Source organism: Theobroma cacao, chromosome 1, assembly GCF_053813885.1.
Source record: "Theobroma cacao isolate CCN51 chromosome 1, ASM5381388v1, whole genome shotgun sequence".
NCBI classification, from domain to species: domain Eukaryota; kingdom Viridiplantae; phylum Streptophyta; class Magnoliopsida; order Malvales; family Malvaceae; genus Theobroma; species Theobroma cacao.
In genome coordinates, this window is record NC_142639.1 from 40,452,899 (window position 1) to 40,472,417 (window position 19,519).

A 19,519-nucleotide genomic window follows, 5' to 3' on the forward strand; every position below is an offset into this window, starting at 1 on the left:
TGGATGGGCGAGAGAGCAAATTAAAGCTGCACAATAATCCTCCATTAGCAACAGATGGGAAAGAGTTGGAGAGTGGGACCAATCTATCGGTAATGTGAACTTGAAAGGCGGCTAGTCAGTAAGATTTTGTCACAACTTTGGGTTTTAAGTCCAAACAACAATAATGCTAATAGGTTTTCCAAAGTTCTAAAGTGGATTTGGATTTTTTAACCAGATACGTTTGGCATACCAACTTCAATTTATACTCGCACACTAGTGTCAATAAATAGTCATCAGAGTAACATGAAATTTGGGGTAGCAAGTGATTTCAATCAACATGCTTATTTCGAGTAATAATCTAATAGCTGATCAAGTTAGAGTAGTGTGCTTTTCTCTTAGGAATCATGATAGCAATGAACTGGATATTGAAATCTTTATATACTCCAATTAAATGGCAAGTAGCTGTGCCATGTTAACGGATTCAATAGTTGGGTTGGGACGATTGCCACTTTCTATGGTGCTGAATTCGTTAATTATTACCATTATGACAATCAAGTTAATGGAGCATTAACATCAAAAACTTGTACATGGAACATTTCTTTAAGCTGGGTGTCCCAATTTCTTTGGTGTTGGAGAATTTTGTCCTTAACTGTTATAAAATATTTCTTGCTTTTTTCCATATTTATGGGCCATGGTTTATCACTACGCCAAGATACCAAAGAGATAAGAAAGGTCCCTAGAAGGAAAAAATACAAGACAGGGTGGGCAGGCTAGAATTCTATATTTGCTGGAAGTACTGATACCTTGTTTCCATGTTTCTCCTATTACATTTCAGATTTCATATTTTTGACAGACTGGAGTGTACTAGTATATTTTTACAGCTTAGTGAAAGTGTGAGCAATATGCTGTTTAAAGATTCCTTTTAAACCATTCAAGGCCAACTAGACCTGAGGGAACATATGAAATAGTTTTTCGGATTTGGGATCCTAGAACAATGTTAGGAGCAGATTTCAATGCAGTAGGTACAGCAGAAAATCTAGAAAGGGTTGGTGCCTGACATTCTTTACCCCAGAAGGGCTAGCACATGATGTTTACTTGGTTAGTGCTTTAGTGGGGTGGGGGGTGGGGAGATAATTAAGGGTGGCTTTGGCAGAAGAAGAATAAAGGGTCTTTCAAGCCACGATTGTTGGTCTGTATGCTGAAATTCCAATAAGATATATGGTAACTTTACCTCCAAGGGAAGTTCAGCAGGTTGAACCAGGGAAAGAAAAAAGAATTCCAAGCCCTTGCAGGATCAGTAGTAAGATTTTCATTTCCTCTTTTTGACATAATCAGTGTTCATCATTCCAAGTTTTCCCTTGAGTCCATTGGAAGTTACATGCAAAGCCTCATGCAAGAGCAAACGGAGTGAAGTGGAAGTGGCCGAGGAGTAAAGAAAATATGAAATCGACAAAACTTCATCAGAACAATGATGTATATGTATGCCCTTGTCTTTTACTTTTGGTTTCAATCCAGGCAATTTATCCGGCCTCTCTTTTAAGATACGTCAAAATGACCAAAAGAGGACAATCCCAACATTATCCTCTCAAAAAATTCCTCTCTTTCAATTGATAAAAAATAAAAATCGTTGATTCACGAGTTGTTTATAAATTATGTGTTACTTATAAATTATTTACGAATTTTTTTTTTATGATTTATTATTAATTACAAACTTTTATGTTATAAAAAAATACTTTTTATATTTTTAAAATTTTATTTTAAATATATAAAAAATAAAATTAACTTTTATATATTGTGAATAAAAGAATTTGTGATTAATATATAGAAAGTTATTTTGTTAAATACCATGTATGGTAATTTAACTACAATTAGAATTTATATAAGCTGTTTTGTCAAACAACTTATTTATAAAAGTAAATTTATCAAATAATTTTAATCTAATTTTAAAAATTGTTATTTTTCATAATAATTTTTAAAATAAAAAAAACACTGACAAAACAAGCTTATTTTGAGAACTAAAAAGTTTTTAAGCATGATGACCAAGAGTGAAGAGACAATAATAATTTTAATATCTCATTTTACATAAGATATTGATATGATTTGAATTAAAATGTTTAAAATTTATATAATTTAAATTTAAAAAATTATTAAATCAATAATATTTGAATTCGGATCATTACAACAAGCGATCAAACTAAATCAAATAGATTGATTTTAAAAAGCTGATAGCATCACCCACATGCAACAAAGAAGCTTGAGGCGACATAAAATGGAAAAGTTAGTAATACATCGGCTTCGTCAAAAGATGAGTTCAACTTTTTTTTTTTGCTTTTTTGCTTTTTTGCTAGAAAAAAGACGAGCTCAAAAGAAGTGTGTTTGATTCTTTTGGTGGTGCAAAAAAAAAAGAAAAAAGACATTTTAATTAAAAAAAAAACGTTTAACAAGGTTGAATTGGACGGGCCAGATGGCTTGCCCAAGCTTGTCAATATAAGTTGGGCCCCAGTTTGTGTTCTAAAGTTTATTATATTTTTGTTGTAAATTTAAGAAAAATACAGTATATAATAAAATAATGTTTTATATTATGCTATATAGTTTTGCTTAAGAAACGATCTTGGGCTTCAAAGTCTAAACAGGACATAATTAATTCTATTTTCTTTTTTTGGAACAGTCCAATCTTGATAAGGATTAATACATAAATTTTGCATACTACTATTTAGTTTTGTTCCTTAGATAAATATAAATGGTTGATGGGTTTAAAGCTTCCAAATATAGGACATGGAGTGTATGTTCTTGGAAATAGAAGGAAGCAATAGTACAACTAACAACACAGATCAAAGCACTGAGTAAAGTAGTTTTCATGGTTGTGGAGCAGCCCACACACTTTTATTCCTTCAACAGGTAGAGCACTCAGGATAGAAAATGGGAAAAGAAGTAGTAGCAGTAGTACACGTAATATAATTCTACCATCTCGACTCGATTCAATGCATCTTCAACCAACTTGCTGCTATTGGACTTCTAACTCTGTAGTTTCCAGAAACCCAAACCAGGGATCCAAAAGATGAGGCAGCAACTGGTTTTGTCCTTTTCAATCCTGTAAAAGTCACCTTGTAACTCAATTTCTCACCCAACATGTTAAATGTTAAAACCTTAGGCGTCACAACCACGGAGACTCCTTCAGGTTCTTCCACAAGCACATCGTAGGTACTTTTAGGAGTTCCAACATTTGTGACAGTCCTATGGTACGTAAGAGTAATATTTTCAGCAGCACTGCTCTTGAAGTTGACTACAAATGAAGGATAATTCAGGTCTCCAGGCTGCATAATTGCATCTTTAGGACAAGTAAAATTATATACGAAGCCAGAGATTTGAGAATCGGTGTACTTGAGGCTGCATAAGTAATATATGTAATCCTTGGGACTGATATCATAGATTAACCCTGGATCAGAAGCTCTCTCGGGATCAGCATGACCTGAGCCAAGTCCAAAAGGTGTAGCAGAGCTACCAGAAGCTACATCCAGAATTGGAGTCCCTTTGTTGTCCGCAACATATGCTGTTGTCATTAGAGCTGATTTGATTGCTGCTGGTGACCAATCTTTGTGCTTGGATTTGAGCAGTGCAGCTATGCCACTAACATGAGGACAAGACATTGAAGTACCAGAAATTATATTAAACAAAACTCTTCTCTTGTCGCTTTTGAGCTCACTTGGGCTAGTTATAGCTGGCCATGCTGCCAGTATGTCTACTCCTGGTGCCGTCACATCTGGCTTAATCACATCCAGTCCAACTAGGTTTGGCCCTCTTGATGAAAAAGCGGCTAGTGTGGGTGCACGATTACCATAAGTTGTCCCTTTGAAAACAATTGAAGCTGTTGGCGATTTAGTTGAGTTCATGTACTTTTTGATAGCTTTACCGGCTGAGTCTCCTAATGAACTGGCTGGCAAAACGTGGGAGTCAGCTAGAAGTTCTTCACCGTCATTTTCAGTGTTGATTAGTAACATTCCAGCTCCTCCTGCCATTTTCACTACCTCTCCGTTCTCTGTACGGGCATTCTCTCCACGCTGACAAACAACCATTTTTCCTTGGACAAGATCTCGATTCAGTGAGCCAGCAATGCAATGCTCTGCTCCTTGGCCACCAGCAGTTTTCCCATACACAAGGGGCAATTGCTTTGTTCCCTTGCCAACATATAAGGATGATCCCTCAAACGTTTGTCCATTTCCAAGCTTAACAATCGTTGGAAAGCTTCGATCAAGGTAGCTTGCGCCAACCGTCATTATCCATGGAGCAGTATTGCTAACTGTGGATTTAGACGGGCCGTAATTGCCTGCACTACAAGAAACAAATATCCCATTTGCAATTGCCTGAAATGATGCTAGAGCCATATAATCTCGGTAATAAGGCCGAGCTGCTGTACCAAGAGAGAGTGACAACACGTCAACCCCATCCAAAATGGCTTGCTCCATAGCTGCTAGAACATCAGGGATAGAGCAAATTGACCAACATGCTTTATAAACTGCAATTCTGGAGGTATACCTCAAACCTGCTGCTGAGCCATTGGCTAAGCCAAAAAGGCTTGCATTTTCAACAAGACTACCAGCTGCTGTTGATGCAGTGTGCGTTCCATGACCATTTGAATCTCTTGCAGATTTGAAATCTTCTGTTTCATTGATTCTTCCAACGGTGGCCTCGTAGCCGTTGAAGAAGAATTTAGCGCCAATGAGTTTCCGATTGCAATTTGATGAGGAGAACTTTGTGCCTTTCACGCAAGCACCTTTCCATCTTGAAGGTATAGCAGACAAACCACGGTCTTGGAAGCTGGGGTGCTCTGGCCAGATTCCAGTATCCACCACACCAATTATCACATCGGACTTTAGATTTGAAGCATGCCAGAGCCCTTTGCCCTTTTCTAGGCCTAGAAATTGAGGGGTATGCGTCGTGTGGAGACTAATTAGCTCTTCATCAAGAGTCGCATATTGAAAGCCGTCAATTTTACTTAGCAATTCTAATTGCTTGGATGAGAGCCTTGTTGCGATACCAAACATTACAGTCTCGTAGGCATAAAGAAGTTGGGGAGGTGTTGCTTCGGATCCATCTTCTTCTTGAGATGAAACATCAGCTATAGAATTGAGCATTGCTTCGTACCATGGTTTGGAATTATCAAGAGATTGATAAGCAGTTTTGATCTTGGTCCTGTCCAAGTGGACTATATATGTTTGTTTCTTTGCTTGAGCTGTTGAACTTATGGCCACAAATGCTAGTAACAGCAAGGTGGCGATAAAGATCCTGGTGACTGTAAGAAAGAAAGAATATAGGGAAATTTAACATTAAATAATTGATTTTGAACCAACATATTATTGAATTAAAGGTTAAATCCAGGAGTTAAACTTGATTGTGTGAGTACTATTGTTGATATCGAGTTTGTTAACAGAATATATAATTATCCATCCAGTATTCAGCAAACAGTCATAATCTACTGTTTTTGCTCTTATGAAAATGGCTTGTGGTATAATACTCTTTTTTTTTTTTTTTGAAGGGCATGAACATTTCATTGAAAGAGCTGGCAAGGGGGTTGCCAGAAAAAAGCAGAGAGGGTAGAGAAAATCCCTTCAGCTGCTAATCCCCTGTTACAAAGAGACCAAATGGGTCACAACATTCAGCCACAAAAAAACAAGAAGTCCCCTGGGTCCTAAATGGCAACACAGTTCAGCCACAAAACACATGAAAAAAGCAAAGGGGCAGAAAATATTCATGCCCACCTGAACATGCAAATATACCTCAAAATGAATATCCATCATCCATACTAAAAAAGGAAAAGGTAGGGATGAACTGGAAACCATCATAGATCATTATCATCAAACCAGTGGCAAGCAAAGCATTAAAAAACTGCAGAGAATTTACCCAAACATATGAATAATGCTGAATTAATGCATTTGAAAACAGACTCAATCTATAAGTTGTAGGCTACCCTGGAACTATGCAAAAAATGCATCATGGATGGAAACCAGTAATCCATAGTGTAATTTTGCCATGTAATATAATGAGACTTTATGATCCTTCAGAGCTGCTAAATAAAATACCATCATGGTTAGCTGTGCAAACGCTGCAGTAACACCAGATTCTAACATAAATTAATCAAGCAAGGGCGTAGCCTAGTCATAAAGGCTGAAAGCACAACATAGTCGGCGATGTTGTAATCTGCAATTCCATGAAACTTAGCTGTAAAATCAGGGCTACCGGCTCCACGACTAGGCCTTACAGCTTCTTCGCCGCGGCCCAGAGTATACCTGGCTCGAGCCTTGGGGTTGAAATTGAATAGAATATATAGAGCGAGCAACCCCATGACGTTGCCAGACCACTATGCACTACCCCCCCTCCTAACAAATTGAATGAGCTAACTCTCTGTCAAACTCAAATCATACAGTAAACCAGTGGCAATGCATGGAAGGAATTACTAGAGAAGACAAGTTCAATACCTGTTTCCATGTCTCAAACACGAGAAAAGAGAGAGGAGACGAACTAATAGGAATGATGGTGAGTTATTGACTTGAAGAGGAGACTATATATTGGCAAAAGTTCATGATACCATGCAGGGTAATTCAGCCCAATTTTTCTTGTGCTGTTTTTTTTGACGTTTAACCCTTGACTTGCTCAAAAATATTAAGTAAATCAATGAGTGATAACCACATTAAATTGTCCCTACATGCAAACTTCAAGGTGTATGCTCTTTTAGGTCTATGCTTATATCGTCATTAATCAAATTACTATTTATCAGTTTGTACTTATCTAATGTTGATATGACGACAATGTAATGTTATAAGATTATATCATCGTATTACATCATTATCTAATATGATATGTAAAATGTACAAACTATATAGTATAAAATGATAAATGATATTTTGATTAAGTTAATCACTAGTTAAAAAAGCTTATTTGACTCAAAATAAAATTATTAAAGAGATATTTGATTTAAAATAAAATTATAAAAATTCGATTGAACGTAATAAAATAATAAAGATTTATTTAATTTTTTAAATAATTTAAACATTTTTATAAATATTATACCAAAAACAAAAAAAAAAATTATGTTGTTTAAAAAGATTGGCCCAATTTAAAATATAGCCATTTCCATTTTCGTGTTGCAGGCAGGCAGATCAAGATTCAGGAGTAACATTAAATCATTACTTTCCTGCTTTGAGTTTGAAAAATCATCATGTCACTCGTGACAAATGCTTTTCACATACGTGGCGATCATATAGTTGATCTTATTATCAATTCACATACAGAATTAATCAATTTAATGCCAAATGTATAAGTATATATTTACAGATATTAACTTTAGCATCAAATCATCATATATTTTTGTTCTAATTAGTGTGGTCAATAAAGGGTATAATTTATAAAAATTTTATTTATTTTATTGTTTTTATATTGTACTAGTTTTATATATTTTTTTAAAAATAGCATTGAAATAACAGTTTGATTAATGGGTGCTATAAGTATGGGCAAATGATCATTAAAATCATATTTTAGGAAAAGAAATTATTAATCATTCGAAGATGGGTTTTCTTTTCCTTTTTTGTGTGTGTCTGTGAACTTCCTTCTTAAATTCACAGCCAATGCCCAATATTATATGTTGAAAAACAGAGGTACGATTCAGGCTAAAGAAAAAAATAAAGAATAAAGCATGACTCTATGACTCTCATTCGAAAGCATTTGACAGGTTCTATGTTGGAATCTCTTTCACATTGCTTTTAACAATTAATGGAGTCCAGAACACAAAGTTATAAAAGCTACAATTATTAGTCAAATGAGCTTTAGTACTCCAATTTAAAAATTTCCAGGAGGTTATGGTCATGAAAATTGAACAAGTTAAATTAGATTTAAATAATACTGTGGTAATTTAATGCTGAAAATCTATTCAATTCATATAGATAAACAATTGGTATTTTTTGTCTATAATCTTGAAAGAAACTTACTCTAAGAACCTCAATACTTTGTTTTGTCTTTGAAGTAGCTTGTGGGTTAACCAATTAGACTTTAAGAGGTCTTAATAAAAATATAATGCTGAAAACCAATTCAATTCATATAGTCAAACAATTGGTATGACTATTAACTTCAAAAATAAAGGTTTTTTTTTTTTGGTCTATAATCTTGAAAGAAACTTGGTTTAACAACCTCAAGACGTAACTTGTTTTGTCTTTGAAGTGGCTTGTGGGTTAACCAATTAGTCTTTTGAGAGGTGTTATTGAAAATAATAATGGAACAAGGCTTTGGCTTGCTTTAGGTCTTGGTCCGGTTCGGCCGTAGTGTGGAGGGGCAGACTGGCTCCAACAAACGCCAAAATAACCAAGCTTTGCTTTTTGAAATAACGACCAAGACTTTACTCTTTTGGCACGTTTGGTACGGAGAATAGCTATACTATTCCCCCTCTATTCCCGATCATTTCCTATTCTTTCGTTTGGTATCAAATTGCAATACGGAATAGTAATTCCGCAGGAATAAAAATTCTGTCAAATAGGTTAAAAGTCAGTAATAGCTATTCCCTTCCCCCTCCCCAATAATAGCTATTTCATGGCTCATGGAATAACTTTCAAATATATAATGACCAAAATAGCCCTTATAACCTAAAAATATTACAACTTTGTACCTATAAATATTTTTTTTCTCTCATTTTCCCTTTTCTTTCTTTCTCTTCTCCCTCTCTCATTCTCTCTCTAACTGGAACTCAACACCGGCGACGGCGGCGGCAGCAACCGAATATGATCGAAAAACGTCGATCTAGTCCTTTTCGACAATATTGAACCGAGATCCAGCCAGATCTGGCACTCAACGGCCAGATCTCGCCGCGGGAAACACCGGATCTGGTGCTTCCCGACCAGATCCCACGGTTGGATCTGGCACTCCACGGCCAGATCCAGCCGTGGGGAAGCGCCGATCTGGCGCCATAGTGGCCAGATCCGGCCAGATGGTGCGTCAGATCGACGTTTTGTTACACCGGTTGCCTTTCCGACGACCGGCCCATGAAAAAAAAGGCAAAAATAGAATAAAAAGAATAAATTATTTGTAAAATTTAAAATATTAATATTTTATATATAATTGAAACATTATTAATATTAATATGATTAAAATATTAAATATTAATATTTTAAATTATTAATGTTTTATTTATTAAATTATTAATATATTTAATTTTTAATGAGTATAAATAAAAATAAAAATTATTAATATTTTAATCAAAATAATATTAAATTATACATAAAATATTATTAATTAAAATATAAGTAATTAAATTATATTAAAATATTGATATTTAAATTATTAATATTTTAATTAATTATAAATTATTAATATTTAAAAAATAAAATAAAAAAATAATTATATATAATAAAGGGTATTTTTGTCTTTTTATTTTCTATTCCTTTCTTATTCCAAAGCTATTGTTACCAACTAAACACTGTAATAAGTTATAATAATTATTCCTACTCTATTCCATTCATCATACCAAACTATATAATACTTATTCTATTATATTCCCACCTCATTCTATTTCCACGTAATAACTATTCTATTCTATTCCTATCTATTCCGCGAACCAAACGTGCTGTTTAGGGTTAAACAAGGCGTTAAGCATGATTGATGGCGAGGAGATAAATTGATTTGAAAATGCTGACAGCATCACCAACTTGCGGAAAATACCATTAAGGCCCCCATGAAATGGAACATTTAGCTATATATCTTCATCATTCTTGGTTAAGAAAGAGAAATATTTTAGTACATTAAATGCGGTTTTTATATTTTAATTCAATTATGATGAATTAACAATAAGAAATGAATGGATTAAATTAAATTTAATCCACACATAATGAACTTGAATTAAAAACCACAATCTACGAATCCGGAGTCTATAACTTTATGTTTATATTGACTAAAACTATGTATACTTCATTGTTATAACTTCTTAATTAATAATAATATTTTTAAGATGATGAAATTGTGTGATGCCTGAGAATCTATAGAAGAAAAAATCACTTCAATTCTTATAATTAAACAATTGGTATTGCTATTAACTTCAAACATCTAAAGTCTTTTTCCTCTATAATATCTTTAAGAGAAACTTGATTGAAGAACCTGAAAAGAACCTCAATACGTAATATGTCTTGCCTTTGGAGTTGCTGGTGGGAGTTGGACAAGTAATAGTAGAATGAAAGGTCTCCTTGCTTGTTTTTAACGTGCAGGTGATCCATCTTGATGTTTTCCTCCGACAAAATGGCGCACATTATTGAAAGTAGAGGGGCCACCGACTGGCTTTTACATAGGCTAAGATAAGCAAGAGACTTCCTTTTTTGTGGCCGAAAAAGGACCAGGACTTGTCAAGTTCGGAGTGGATAGGAACGGACATGGTTTTTCCAAATGGTAAGTGAGCAAGGAGCTACTGTTTTTAAGATCTTTGGTTACTGATCTGATCGGTCCTTTACAGTTGGGTGTTTCTGAGTTTTAAATGTCTGTAGCTCATGGTTTTGGGGCCGGGTTGTGGTGTTCAACTGCTTGCTGTTTTAACGTACTCACCCAGTTATGTATCCTGATGACACCAAATAAAATCTATATGATTGTTTGAATGGTGAAGCCAACTCGTGAGCATGCAGTCACTGGCGCAAGAGGAAGCGTTTTGGAAGTGAACACCATGCTCTTTGCCTTACCTAATGTATTTATTTTCTAGACATAATATTTTTAAAAAAATTAAATAAATTTTTATTTTTTTATTAATTTATTTAAATTTTTATATTTTTATTGTGAGTCAAATAAGCGTTTATAATTAATGATTGATTTAGTTAAAACTCTATTTATTATTTTATATCACATGACACTAATGATGACGTAACATATTAATGTGACATAATAGTGTATAATATTTTTCATCTCACATTAGTGTCATGTTAACACTAAGTAGATATAAAATGACAAATGATATTTTGATTTATGATAATTAATCAATAATTAATTATAAAGACTTAATTGATCTAAAATAAAAATACATAGACTTAATTAAAATAAAAAAAAATAAAAAAAATTAAAATTTTTTAATAATTCATGAATTTTTTGGTGCATTATATTTTTTTTCTTACTGATTAAACATATTTGGTTTCAACTAATTTATTTTTTCTTCTTTTTCTCTCAATTTTTTTCCCCTCTTTCTCTCTTCACAGCTCAATACCGAAGCCCTTCTTCCTTAGCTCAAGTATTTTTCTTTTTTGCATAGTAGAACGCCATGATGACAAAAACTTGGCACTCCAGGACAGAGGTAAGGTATTAACGAGATGCGCCATTAATTTTACAAAATAGCAGGCATAGGTGGTCTTCATTAACTTATACCAAAATACAAGTCATACATTAGATGACTAGACGTGCCCACTGATTCTAAACCCTATCAACCCAAAAACAAGATTACTTTGACGAATTAATGAAAAGAAATCCAACAACCCATTGATGATCCACATCTTCAATACTCAAAATCCAGTTAACCACTTTTGATGCTACATTGATTAATCTTCCGTATACCGATCCCTCAGTATAGTTCATTAAAGTGATTGTGATCTTGATCTTGCTTTCGGTCATATCTAGCCATGGCGTTTGCCAGCGATTCAAGTTAGAGCCACCCTAGAGCTCAAGGGAGAAACCCAAGCAATTCATACTAAAATTAAAATAAAAAAAAAGAAGGGAAGAAGGTTGAAACCAAATATTTATTAATCAGCAACAAAATAAAAAAAGAAGAAACATGACAATTTTTTAGAACTGGGGCAAGAAATGGAGGCAATGCATACATAATTCTACCATCTTAACCTGATTCAAAGCAGCTACATCCAACTTGCTGCTATTGGACTTCTGACTCTGTATTTTCCAGAAACCCACACCAGGGATCCGAAAGATGAGGCTGCTACTGGTTTTGTTCTTTTCAATCCTATAAAAGTCACCTTGTAACTCAATTTCTCACCCAACATTTTAAATGTTAAAATCTCGGGCTTCACAATCACCGAGACTCCTTTAGGTTCTTCCACAAGCACTTTGTAAGTACTTTTAGGAGTGCCAACATTTGTGACAGTCCTTTTGTAGGTAACATTTTCAGCAGCACTGCTCTTGAAGTTAACTGCAAATGAAGGATAATTCAGGTCGCCAGGCTGCATAATTGCATGTTTAGGACAAGTAAAATTATCCACGAAGAGAGATATTTGGGAAGCGTTATACTTGAGGCTGCATAAGTAATATATGTAATCCTTTGGACTGATGTCATAGATTAACCCTGGATCAGAAGCTCTCTCGGGATCAACATGACCTGAGCCTAATGCAAAAGGTGTAGCAGAGCTACTGAAAGCTACATCCAGAATTGGACTCCCCTTGTTGTCTGTGACATATGCTGTTGTCATTAGAGCTGATTTGATTGCTGCTGGTGACCAATCTTTGTGCCTGGATTTGAGCAGTGCAGCTATGCCACTGACATGAGGACAAGACATTGAAGTACCGGTCAGTATATTAAACAAAACTATTCTCTTGTCGCTTTTGAGCTCATTTGGGCTAGTTATAGCTGGCCATGCTGCCAATATGTTTACTCCTGGTGCCGTCACATCTGGCTTGATCACATCCAGTCCAACTAAATTTGGCCCTCTTGATGAAAGCGCAGCTGCTATGGGTGCACGATTACCATATGTTGTTCCTTTGAAAGCAATCGAAGCTGTTGGTGATTTTGTCGAGTTCATATACTTTTTGAGAGCATTGCCAGCTGAAGCTCCTAATGAAGTGGCTGGCAAAACGTGAGAGTCAGCTAGAAGTTCTTCACCTTCACGTTCAGTGTTGATTAGTAACATGCCAGCTCCTCCTGCCATTTTCACCACCTCTCCCTTCTCTGCCCGGGCATTCTTTCCACGCTGACAGACAACCATTTTTCCTTGGACAAGCTTTCGATTGAGAGAGCCAGCAATGCAATACTCTGCTCCTTGGCCACCAGCAGTTTTCCCGTACACTAGGGGCAATTTCTCAGTTCCCTTGCCAACAGATAAAGATGATCCTTCAAACGTTTGTCCGTTTCCAAGCTTGACAATTGTTGGAAAGCTTCGATCAACGGAGCTTGCACCAACCGTCATTATCCATGGAGCAGTATTTTTAACAGTGGATTTAGACGGGCCTTCATTGCCTGCACTAAAAGAAACAAATATCCCATTTGCAATTGCCCAAAATGATGCTAGAGCCAGAAGATCTCGGTAGTAAGGCTGAACTGCTGCACCAAGAGAGAGTGACAACACGTCAACCCCATCCAAAATGGCTTGCTCCATAGCTGCTAGAACATCAGGGGTAGTGCAAGTTGCCCAACATGCTTTATAAACTGCAATTCTGGAGGTATACCTCAAACCTGCTGCTGAGCCATTGGCTAAGCCAAAAAGGCTTGCATTTTCAACAAAACTACCAGCTGCTGTTGATGCAGTGTGCGTTCCATGACCATTTGAATCTCTTGCAGATTTGAAATCTTCTGTTTCATTGATTTTTCCGCCGATGGCCTCGTAGCCTTTGAAGAAGAATTTAGCGCCAATGAGTTTCCGGTTGCAATTTGATGAGGAGAACTTTGTGCCTTTCATGCAAGCACCTTTCCATCTCGAAGGTATAGCAGACAAACCATGGTCTTGGAAGCTGGGGTGCTCTGGCCAGATTCCAGTATCCACCACACCAATTATCACATCGGACTTTAGATTTGAAGCATGCCAGAGCCCTTTGCCCTTTTCCAGGCCGAGAAATTGAGGGCTGTGCGTCGTGTGGAGACTAATTAGCTCTTCATCAAGACTTGCATATTGAAAACCGTCAATTTTGCTTAATAATTCTAATTGCTTAGATGAGAGCCTTGCTGCAAAACCAAACATTATTGTCTCGTAGGCATAAAGAAGTTGGGGAGGTGCTGCTTCTGATTCATCTTCTTCTTGAGATGAAACATCAGCTATAGAATTGAGCATTGCTTCGTACCATGGTCTGGAGTTATCAAGAGATTGATAAGCAGTCTTGATCTTGGTTCTGTCCAAGTGGACTATATATGTCTGTTTGTTCGCTTGAGCTGTTGAACTTACAGCCACAAATGCTAGAATCAGCAAGGTGGCAATAAAGATCCTGGTGACTGTACGAAGAAAGAAAGAATAGGGGTAAATTTAACTTGTAATCATTAATTCTGAACCAACGTAATATTGGATTAAAGGTTAAATCTTAGAGTTAAACTTGATTATGTGAGTACTACTGTTGATATCGAGTTTGTCAACAGGATATATGATTATCGATCCAGTATTCACTAAACTGTCAGATCTACTGCTTTTGGTTGTGGTATAATACTCTTAATGCAAACATATGAATCATACTGAATTAATGCATTTGAAAACAGACTTAATCTAAATGTTGTAGGCTACCCTGGAACTTTGCGAAAAATGCAACATGCATAGGACTGGTGATCCATAGCATAATTTTGCCGTATAATGTAATGGGACTTTATGATCCTTTGGAGCTGCTTAATAAAATGGGGTCCTGGCTAGCCGTGCAAACGCTGCAGTAACCACCCGATTCTAACATAAATTAATCGTGAAAGGGCTAGCCTAGTCAAAAGGCTGAAAGCACAACATAGTTGACAATGTCCCCTAATAGAAAACACATGGAAGAGTAATCTGGCAATTTCATGAAACGTTGCTACAAAATCAGGGGTACCGGCTCCAGGACTAGGCCTGACAGCTTGTTTGCCGGGCCGCAGAGTATCCCTGGCTCAAACCTTGTGTTGAAATTGAATAGAATACACACAGCGATCAATCCCATGACGGACGCCCCTACTTACAAACTGAATGAGCTAACTCTATGTCAAATGCGTTCTTACAGTGAACTACGTTAGCAAGTGGAAATACATAAAAGAAAATTAGGAGTTACTAGAGAAAGGCAAGTGCGTTACCTGTTTCCATGTCTCCAACACGAGAGATGACAGTAGGAAGGACGATGAGTTATTGGCTTGGAGAGGAGACTTTATATAGGCACAAGTCCATGCAACCATACAGGGTAATTTCAGCCCATTTTTGCTTAAGCTGTTACAAAAGTTTTAACTTTTAACCTTTTAACTTGTTCAAATTAAGTAAATGAATGAGTACTAACTACATTAAATTGTCCTCGTCCGAACTCCAAGATGTCCGTCCCTTCTACCTTCTACCTCTTGATAATGGTACCTCCCTACTTTAGCTAACATCTTTTTCATGGTGCGTGTTTCCTGTGAATAAAAGAAGTGCCTGCCAAACCCGGGCGGGACCAAGCAACCAATTATGGAAGATCATATTCCTTTCAAGTGTCATTCCTGCCGAAACCTTTATTTTGCTTTGGACTGATGCTAGGATTTTTCTTCTCTATGGTAAACTTTCTGTAATCTGTTATATTTTTTGATAAAGATAAGGCATATTCTAACTATATAGAATAGCCTAGGATGTTGAGATTGCAGTCAAACAAGGATATAAGCTACTGATATTAGCCTCTACTTTTGTTCATGAAACAGAGTTTGCATAAAAACCGTCAAAACACTCTCATTTCATTGTTTTCACTATATATATTTAGAGAACAGTTAACATGCACATAAAACATCATCAGCACTTGTTAAACTAAACAAACAAGTGTAAAGCATCATTTATACGGTACATGCATAACACCACGTATGGTGTTCTTTGTACAGCACAACAAAAACAACTTCCTGCACAGCATTTAAGTAATAAAAAAAAAAAAGTGTCACTCTCTTTACTTAGACACTTGCAAGCATTACATTCAACATAGAAGAATATTCTGGAGGAAAATGTTCTTTGAAAGAAACCAAAAATGGGGAAAAAAAAAACAAAAGAAGAAAGAAAACGTTCTTTGAAAAGATTGGCGCCAACTAATGATGTAGCCTTGTTGACAAGGCTTTCCATTTTGGAGTTGCCGGCAGATGAAGATACAAGAATATGGCATTGAATCATTACTTTCCTCCTTTCACTTGGAAAATCCATCATGCCACATTATCCGTGAAAAATGTTTTTCACATAGCCGCCATAATATTGTTGATCTTATCAGTTCATATACTCAAGTGATAAATTTAATGTCAAAATGTGTAATGACATATGCATGTTAACTTCAGCATCGAATCATCTTATATATTAATATATTATAATTTTGGTCCATAAAGGGCATAGATTACATAAATTTTATTAATTTTATTGATATTATATTGTACTAACTTTAAAGTTTCTACAGGAAATGCTTTGAGGATTGACAATGATTTTGCTGGAAAAGGAAACATAACATAGAAGAACTAATAATGTTAGACGTGTAGAGAGACTTGATGAATCCCTAGCACAAGGAACGAATTAAGGGTGTAATACAAATTCCAAGCACAAGAAAAAAAAATCAAAACAGTGATGTAGATTGGTTTGATCTATTGCTATATTGCAATTTCTTTACAATTTCTTTGGAATATCTCAACATAACTTTGATTTGCTGTCATATTTATAATTGTATTATATAGTTACCATTTTGTATCCATATATTTAGATATAAAAATCTAGTCGGTGTAATATCAAACTCATTGAAAAAAGATTAGTAATTAATTACTTTCTATATTCTGTCTTTTAAAACTTTTTATCAAGTAGAGTTAATAGAAATACATGGACACAGTGGCTGCCAGTAACATCCCATCTCTTCTGAATCTGAGTTTCAATCCATTTTCATTTTGGCTTTATTCTATGGACTTAAGTGTTCAAAATATTTCCTCATTGATGCCAAGACTATTTCTCATTGTCCACAATGGATTTTTGTGCTTTCAAGAGAACAGTGTGAATGGCATGGGACAGATCAAGCACTCTAGATTCAGCCTTGGGTTCGACCTGATGCTTCCTTTCCACTGGCCTCACTATGTCAGAAAATGCAAGTCCTTTTCCCTGCAGTCCTGGCAAGTCATCAATTCATTAAGATAAAGTTCAAAAATAGAGAAGTCCTCAAGGATGAGGAGTCTCCAATGTTGTGAAATGCTTCCAAGTTTTTAGAAAAATTACAGAAAACTAAACATTTTCAGTGATAAATCTTGTTGATTTAATGAATTGTTAGAGGTACTTAAGTCAATCACATATTGCTATAATTTCCCAAGGTAGGAGAAAAATAAAGGAGGTTAATGATTAAGAATAGAAGTATTCTATCTCTACCTTATTGGTAAAGCAACTAGAAAAGATAAAGAAGGAGATAGGATCAGGTTAATAATGGAGAAATGAAATGACGGGTTGTTGACCTTTCATGGGAAATGATACCTTCTCCACTCCCATTGATGAAAAAGTGAATGAGCAAACCGCTCGCAGCTGTTAGTGCCAGTGCTTCCAAACAACATAGGAATGTGATGTAACAGGTTGAATTTTGCATGACAAATTTGTTTAACTTTTTTTTAAATGATCGAATACTAGAGAGAATACAATGGACGATTCGAGTCCCATACTTTTCCTGTGGCGTTTGCTGAATTATTGCTGGAATCAACTCTGGAGATTTTTTTGGTAGTTGCTGGACTAACTTTCAAAAAAACAAAAGTAGTTGCCGCGTTATATTCATGATAGCTGCTAAGAGTCCTTTCATATTTTTTTTAGTCTTTGAGATCATCATATTTTTTAAAATTTTGGTTATTATGTAAATTAAAATCGTGTGGGGATTGGACAAGCAAAATAGCCTTCACGGTGAAAAAATATTTAAAAACTTCGATTAATGATAGGAAACTCTTTTTTTGAATTTCTTGATTTTTCTAGATATTTTTCAAAAAGAGTAATCAATTTAGTTGAATTTTATTGTGAATTTATGAAATTTAGATTGTAAAATCAAAATCAATCCACCAAGTGTTATCACAAACATTAATCATTGTACATTCATAACGTACAAAAGAATTGAGATTGTCTTTCTTTTCATGCCGAGCCTTTCGATTAGGACAATACTTTCGCACGTTTTCCTTCGCACTTGGATTTTTCCTTATGCAGAATATGGGCAACTATATATGTTTTCGCTTTCGCTTTCTCTTTCTTCTCATCGGCTTGCTTCTTATCCTTTTCTTGGGTGATAATATGCACACTTTCACCCATTTTTGTAGTAATCTCCCTTCCTCTTGCACACACATGACCAAGAGTTTATTAATTGACCATGTTTTTTTCTGTATGTTAGACGATATTTTAAAAGGATTATACTAAGATGGGAGAGAGTTCAAGATAAAGTATACTAGAAAAGAATAAAAAATCTTAATCTTCAAGGTCTTTAGCTGAGCAGCTGTATCCCTCATTTGCAATGTGCTCTCGTACTCCTTTGATGCCAATGAGCTTTGCCGACAACAACTTAGCTATAAGATATGGACCCACGAATACTAGTAGTAATATGAGATTTGATGAACATCATGCTCAAACAATTGAATCGCTCCCATCATTCATATAAAGCAATTTCAACTGGTGTACTAGTAGCTGTAATTTCTACAGACTCATCTTTTTGAAAAGCATAGTCAAGGTCAATACAAACCGAATAAAAGAAAAATTTTCTCCTTCCATACTTCATAGTTGTTGCCACTTAAGTAGGGAATATCAACTTTATCATCAAACAATATCAAAGGTTGAATTGCAAATAAATATATAATCATACTTACGATAATAGAAAATTGAGACACAACCATCAATAAAATGATATGCTTACCAATGTAAGGTATATCTAAATAACAAACAGGAATTGACAAGTCATTAAAACCTACCTGTAGGCAAAGATGTTAATACAAAATTGATTCGCTTACTTTATGCAAATCATCAATATTTCTTAAAGCCAGTAAGTTAATTAAGAAACAAAAATTACTATCTCATCCTAATTAAATATGAAAATATGATAACCTCCTTGTGGGGTAAAATTAACATAATAACATATTCAATTAGACATAAAATCTAGATGTGATCAACATATATACTTACCAATACTTTATATGTACATTATCATAATTAAAGATACTGTGGCTACTCCTTAATTAATTAAATACATACTAATTACATGACAACAGTACCATAAATTAAGATATTATTTTTAAAAAATAAGCATAACATAAATAATTAATTTTATTATGCTAATAATATCTTAATTAAAAATAGAACTAATTTGGACTAAGTAGACTTCTTTATGACTAATTAAATAGACTAGCCTATTTACACAAATTAGGACCTATAATACAGAATTACAAAATTAGGTCTAATTTGTAATGGGCTTCAAAAATAAGCCCAAATTAAGTTGCAACGATCAAACTGTAAGTTTAATAAATTCACAATGAAATTCAGACAAGTCGATTGCTCCTTTTCCATAATCATTTGCAACTGATCATCACAAAAGAAACCTCCAATTGAGCAACATGGGGTAAAATAAAAACAGAGTACTTAGTTGGAAACTAATGTCCTACCAGGATGGGCAAAACCATCAGGGCGATCGGGAACCAATCATTGGTATAATTATAAGGTTTCAGTTTCCT

General features: G+C 35.0%; 2 protein-coding genes across 3 annotated transcripts; both read right to left on the bottom strand.

Moving 5' to 3' along the window:
* Nucleotides 1–2,746: 2,746 nt before the first annotated feature.
* On the bottom strand, nucleotides 2,747–6,577 carry LOC18614245 (subtilisin-like protease SBT1.1). Of its 2 annotated transcripts, none has more exons than XM_007051907.3 (2): nucleotides 6,453–6,577; nucleotides 2,747–5,269 (listed from the first exon to the last, which is right to left on the bottom strand). In XM_007051907.3, exons 1-2 carry the CDS (start codon nucleotides 6,460–6,462, stop codon nucleotides 2,958–2,960), a joined length of 2,322 nt encoding a protein of 773 aa, XP_007051969.3. In that variant the 5' UTR covers nucleotides 6,463–6,577; the 3' UTR covers nucleotides 2,747–2,957. The 2 variants fall into 2 exon arrangements, with proteins under 2 accessions (XP_007051969.3, XP_088659259.1); XM_088803133.1 differs by lacking the exon at nucleotides 6,453–6,577 and adding an exon at nucleotides 6,057–6,388.
* A 5,125-nt stretch (nucleotides 6,578–11,702) lies between these two features.
* LOC18614246 (subtilisin-like protease SBT1.1) lies at nucleotides 11,703–14,972 on the bottom strand. The gene is made up of 2 exons (XM_018114244.2): nucleotides 14,942–14,972; nucleotides 11,703–14,131 (listed from the first exon to the last, which is right to left on the bottom strand). The coding sequence occupies exons 1-2, from the start codon at nucleotides 14,949–14,951 to the stop codon at nucleotides 11,835–11,837; spliced, it is 2,307 nt and encodes a 768-aa protein (XP_017969733.2). The 5' UTR covers nucleotides 14,952–14,972; the 3' UTR covers nucleotides 11,703–11,834.
* Nucleotides 14,973–19,519: the final 4,547 nt, after the last annotated feature.